This window comes from Diplotaxodon limnothrissa, linkage group LG7 (assembly GCF_057381915.1).
Source record: "Diplotaxodon limnothrissa isolate DT_005_m linkage group LG7, D_limnothrissa_male_GT1.1, whole genome shotgun sequence".
In the NCBI taxonomy this organism is placed as follows: Eukaryota; Metazoa; Chordata; class Actinopteri; order Cichliformes; family Cichlidae; genus Diplotaxodon; species Diplotaxodon limnothrissa.
In genome coordinates, this window is record NC_140602.1 from 55,683,701 (window position 1) to 55,689,966 (window position 6,266).

The following is a 6,266-nucleotide window of genomic DNA, read 5'->3' on the forward strand; positions in this document are numbered from 1 at the left end:
CTTAGCATACCTGTGTTTCCATAAAGCATCTGATCTCAAATACCAGATTCAACAGCATGCAAAATGAACAATATGAATATGCTGTAAGTAGTTAATCAGAAATTAAATAGGCTTAAAGTTAGGATGTTAATTTTAGCTAAAGTGCTGTAACAACATAATGCAGGCGGCAAACACTGGTATACAATTAGACTGTTGTCTTAAATAAGTTAAGTAGTACTCACTGAAAACCACTGATGTGAGTCTCAGGAACGAACGGTGTTCATCACCCAATAAACAAGTACAGTGCATTCTGTCTACAAAAATAAGACTAAACAAATCATATAAACCCGATGTGTATTATTATGAGGGAAAGCCGAAGTGCTCTCCACAATGCTGTAAAAGTACATTCCTCTCAAACCCTCCATTTATCATGACTTGACAGAAGGAACCCCTAAAATCACAACATGAAGAGGGCGGTCATTTCAGCACACAGAAAACATGATCTCTGAAGGACGGAAAGAAGTTCTGAAGAAAATAGTTACTCGTATTCTGTCGGTAGGCTGAATGCATTCGTGGCTCTTTTTTATGGTTAGTGTTTACATGTGTTGTCCTAAATGTGTGAGATGCTTCACTTCATGGTCCAATCTCCAGGCTCTCATATCTCCACTCCAGAGCCTTTAGTCACAGTAAAGTGCCTAAAACCCCATCCTTGTCTCTTTATTCCAGCTATGCCGGGGGCCTGACTTTAAGAAATGGGTGTAGAGATTGTGATCGCGCCATATGGATGCCCTTCCTTGGAAAAACAAAAAAATCATGAGGCTGAAATAAAAACATTAAATGTTAATAAAACAAATATGATCCAAGTTTGTTTTTTTAGTTAGCTACAGGTTTGATTTTGAAATATTAAATAAATACCTAAATAGAACATTTTTTAAAAAGAAAATACCTGACTAGATCATGAGTGCTCCTCGGCGCTGCCGCTAAAGGAACGGCTCCGGATGTGGTTCCTCAGCTGTTCAATGAGCTCTGGGTTCTGCTGCTGGATCTGCTGGGCAAACTGTTGTCCTCTGAGAGAAAGATAACTTAGCTGAATTCTTTTCAACGAGAACAGGAACAGCACGACGAATTGTTCTGTTCTTAAAAAAAATAATGCCTGTTGCCTGGTCATGTCTCTTCACAATATGTATGATATTGTACCAATATGTGTATTGCACACTAAGTCAGCACCACTGTGCTGCCCTATAACACTATATAGTAATAGTATTATACTATTGTACTATAGTATTATGTTTGCCAACTTTCATATGTTTAACTAAAGAAGTGGGAACAAATTCTGTGTTTTTGTGACAGGCTGCTAGCAACAATCTTTCCTAAGTTATTTGTTGAGTGTTGACACAACACTAGTTTACCTCTTGAGCTACAAATCTTTTTTATGCTTGAAGGTCAGTGTTAAGTAGCTTGAAGGTGGTCAGGTACAAGGACGGGAAAGAAAATGAGTGAAAACATAGCCAAAGACCTTTAGGAGAACTACTGCTCAAAACCAATTTAAAAATTAAAAGAAAGTCTGGCTCGTTGGAAGCAAAATATAAAGAAATTAGGCGTGGCTCGAGGCTTTTGCACAGTACTGCAGTGCAGCTTTTTGATGCCGAGTTCCCAGTTAATGAGTGATGTCTGTTTAGGATTCTGTAACATGAAAATATCACATCAGTTAGATTGTAGCAACTCTAACAGCTGTGCCTTCTGTCCCTGCTTTAAAATCCTTTCAATCATTCAGAATCTGCAAACAGGTACTTTAACACCCCAGAGTGGGTTTGCACATCCAGACAAGGCAACAGGGATAAAATATTACAACCAATATTGTCAAAACTGCAAGTATTGTTTCAGAAAGGTTGAAATAAATCTCGGTACAATTTGGGGAATTTACTGCCCAGCTGTCCCTTGCCAAGAGTCAGATCAATATCAGTAGCTACAGTAGCTGACACAAAAAACACTCATAGGTAACAAGTTCTCCTTAAATCCTCTCTACAGCTGACAAGTAAACACATTTTATCCGGTTTGTTGAATGTGTCAAGTTGATATGGTTTATCTGGGGAACTGTACAGCGCATTACTCTACAGCGAGATGCAATATAAAGACTTTACAAAGAAACTGCCACATCTTTCAGTATAAAAAGTACATATAAAAAGGTCATTTAGCTCAACTAAATAATGGTGTAATTAAGCAATGCTTTTAATTTTTCATTCAGTGTACTTACGCTTCAATCAAGCTGGAAATGTCTGAGAGCCCTCCTACTCCTGCTGCAGGGCCTCCCACTGCATTAGACATCATTCCTGACATGCTGAGCACAGTGACACAGTTCGTCAGTTCACGGTGGGACTCGTCTTTTGAAACTACACTTGAATGCTGAAGTAAATGCATAAAGTTCGACTTACAGCTGTTGTACCTGCTGGTTCTGCATCACGCTGGCAGCCTGCAAAGAGAAATCAACAGCAATTCTTGATGTGTTTCTCACGTACATAATAAAAGGGCAATTTATTTTTTATCACACTGGCAATTTTGTCAGAAGAACAATCTACCATCTAGCGCTGTGGGGCCTGAATGCGCATACACAGCTATCGGATTTAGATGTGTCTTGTCCTTGATGCTGCAATAAAATCCTGGCGTGCTCGGAAAAAACATTCTCGGCCAAACGCACGCTCCCGTGTGTCATAATTTAATGAGCTCGGGTTGTCAGGCTCTCATTTCTACTAGACAATTACTGCGGTTGTTTAACAGGCTAACTATCACTCATGGGACTAATCCAGTAAAAAATAAAACCAATCCTGAGGCTCCTGAATGGAAGCTGCGCCTGTTAGAACTCATGCTCTTACCATGCTGATGAAGGCTGGGTTGTTGATTAAACTAGCCATGTCAAATCCCAGTCCAGCTGCTATCTGTGGCAGAGATGTGTAAACGACAGTCCAATAAGAAAATATCAACATTAATCCCAATTACATTATGCTACACATGTGGAGAGGATTAAAAGCAAGAGGCTTGTTTCTACTCACAGGGCTGGTTGCTTCTTTCTGCTTCTGCTCTGCGATTTTCAGGTTGGATTTGTACGTGTCATTCTCGGGGTCCAATACCAAAGCTTTCTTGAAGTAGGTAATTGCCTCTGGATACTTGTTCATAGCTGTCAATGCCAACCTGAAACCACAGAGGAAACAGTGAGCAGTCATTTTTGGAAAATATTATGGAGAGAGCAGTTTATTTCAAAATGACTTGTTAATAGTAAATGACCCAACCCCATCCTCCCGTATGCTTTGCTGTAGGTCGGATCAATCCCGATGGCTCTCTCACAGTCACTAGTTGCTTCGGTATAATTCCCCAGCTTACTGTGAGCTGCAGCCCTGCAAGTAATAAATTCAGAGCGCTGTGTAATGTTTGTGTTCAGGTGGGTAATGAAAAAGGGAGGGAATCGGTCAGCAAGCACTTTCTCGAACAGTTCAAGCATTACATCACATTTGGCTCTGCTTTGTTTGTCTACTGTCTGCTATTATATTAAACAAATGTGCAAATCATGATTAAGGGACAAAATTAAGTTCAGATAAGTAACAGCGTAAAATATCAGTTCAGTAAATACCTGTTGCAGTAGTACACAGCATTTCTTAGATCCAGATCAATGGCCTTTGTGTAGCACTCCACTGCACTCCTGTAGTTCTCCTCCTTCATGTGATTGTTTCCTAAAGAAACAAAGTGTGTAGTTATAACAACAAAGTTAACATAAAGCTCATGACTGGTTCAGTCAATCTTATGGAAAAATAGGATGACAATTCAGCTTTAGGGTGATAGATGTGTCTTTTTTTCCTTTTCTTGAGCTTTAGAAAAGCATTGGCAGGTTTTTAAATCTTGTAGGTGAAAGCAAATTGACATGTTTCATGTGCCACCAGCTACAGGTTCAGAAATCTGAACACCACCCTCCACCTTTTTTAAACTTGTGAACATACATGCATAATCCTCTCCAACATCCAACCACCAGAATAAAACCCCGAAACTAAACACTCAAGCAAGGACAGAGAAACAGCAGAAACATCAGAACACGCCTACTCCCATCAAGGCCACCCAAATCATCAGAGAGCAAACACCCATACACCCGCCCAGAAACCCCCAGTCGCCGCAACCAAGAGCAAAGACAAAGTGGCAGTGGACGCCAACATGTCGACACAGAAACATGCAGGAAGGCCTCCACCAGTGTCTGGAGCCCTCACTATGACCCAACAGAGGCCAGACAGCACATTCCAGTCTCCGGGCAGCATATACAGCCAGGAATAGGATCCCACTGCACTGATGAAGCCTGAGCTTTTGGCTCAATGAGGCCTTTTTAATATGAGCCTCCATCACCTTAACAGTGTATATATGATAGATAATGAGGAAAATAACACAAAATTAGATTCAAATGCACTTGAGAAACATCAACTGAACTTGCACTGCTACAGAATCATTTACATCTCGACAAATGTAATCAGTGTGGTCCCCACCCACAACAATTTGACAGCACAATTCAATAAAACATTCCAAACCCTGTGGAGGATGAATTTACAAGAAAGCAAGAGCAGACACAGAAAGGTAGAAGTTTAGGGATTATTTCAAACTTTGTCCATGTTTAATATGATCAACAAAACAGTGATAATAGGAAATTATAAATTAAGTACTAATAATACAAAATAAGATAATGCATACATGTCCACTGAAGCGCATCAGAGCTGATGCAAAACATTTAATATAGAAGCTCACCATATTTATTTATGAACCTAATGTAATCAGATGTGAAGTGTTTCAAGATTACTACCTTCATTCTTAAGCAGCTCTGCTCGTTCGATGTCTTCAGGAGATGGGGAGCTCTCTGGTATGGTTAGATTGTCATTCTGTGAAAATGAAAAATAAAAGAGTCAGTGAATAAACACACAGGACATTCTGACTTGACACAAAAAAGCAGCGGTGTAATTAAGTCGGCATAATTGTACTATGTATTTTACAGTACTTTAAAGTGTTCACTACCCACCTTGAGCAGGGCATTGAGGAATATCTCTCTAAGTGACTGTGGCACTGCAAGATGACAGTCACTGGAGCTGATCTTGAAGGTGGTCTCCAAGCACTGTATAGCAACTGTGGTGGAGAATCAGCCAACATATGACAGAGTAGTTTCGAGTTAACTGGACAATCATGTTGAGTCAGAACTTGGCTGTACGCTCAGAGCAAGTTATTTGAATAATTCTCTTCAACTGCACTGCTTATCAAAGCCTGATTTTGGTCATGTTTTCTTACTACCTTGACAGTCCTTAGCTTACTATCAAGAAAAGGGACATAATGTATGTACAGTTTGTGCAGATTCAGAACTCTGAAATGGATGAGACAAGGCAGAGTGCCCAGTGTTTGCACAGACACTTTCTAAGGCATAAGTGCAGTGAGTTGACCTACCTTCGAGGCTTTCCTGCTCATCAGAATTTAAAGTACCACAATGTGTTTGATCTCGTAGGAACTGCACAATAGAGAATGCCAAGCGCTTTTCCACAGCCATTTTTACCTAGAAACTGGTAGAGACAAGAAGGGGTTTGGAATCAAATGGAAAGGAAACCACTCAGTGGTGACTGAATTACTAATTCACGAGGTGCCATTTCATAATAAAAATAACAAACACATGCTTAAATAATGCATAACTGATATATAAGTCAGTATAAAATACTGTAATTGTGCTTATTTAATCAAACTCAGACAGACTCTATGCAGTCCTCTGAAGTACACACCTACTGCTTCCACAGGAATTATGAGGGTAAGCAGCAGGCAGATGCGACTTATCAAATGCACTTGATTAACTTTTGCAGCTTGCTGGTCTGGAGCATTTAGATGTGTATTCACCTCAAGGCCAGACCATGCAATGCTTAGAGAAATGGCAAAATACCCAAGAGCTACATCTCACACTCTACAGGGCTCAGTAAGCATTTTAAATGGTAAATTTAATGACAGTACACTTAGAAAAAGACTAAAATGCTTTGGAAGGCTTGCCATGAGAAATTTTCTTCTCTCTAAAAAGAACATGGCAGCATAGCTTTAGTTTGCAAACTTGCACATGAACAACCCACAAGACTTCTGGGACAATGTCCTTTGGACAGACAAGACCAGAGTGTCGAATTTAAAATGAGCACAAACACTTTTTACCAACTGTCTGGTGGTGGGCTGATGATTTCGGCTTGTTTTTTATTTGATTTGTTGAGCCAAAAAACCTCCACAGCAATGTGAGAGAGTGACAC

At 40.0% G+C, this 6,266-nt stretch overlaps 1 protein-coding gene across 1 annotated transcript; it reads right to left on the bottom strand.

Annotated features, from left to right (window-relative positions):
- Window positions 1–738: 738 nt before the first annotated feature.
- Window positions 739–5,536, bottom strand: sgtb (small glutamine rich tetratricopeptide repeat co-chaperone beta). The gene is made up of 11 exons (XM_085358472.1): window positions 5,437–5,536; window positions 5,021–5,124; window positions 4,808–4,883; window positions 3,602–3,701; window positions 3,264–3,368; window positions 3,027–3,165; window positions 2,850–2,912; window positions 2,412–2,449; window positions 2,234–2,317; window positions 926–1,046; window positions 739–798 (listed from the first exon to the last, which is right to left on the bottom strand). Exons 1-10 carry the CDS (start codon window positions 5,534–5,536, stop codon window positions 935–937), a joined length of 921 nt encoding a protein of 306 aa, XP_085214598.1. The 3' UTR covers window positions 739–798; window positions 926–934.
- Between the last annotated feature and the right edge of the window lie 730 nt (window positions 5,537–6,266).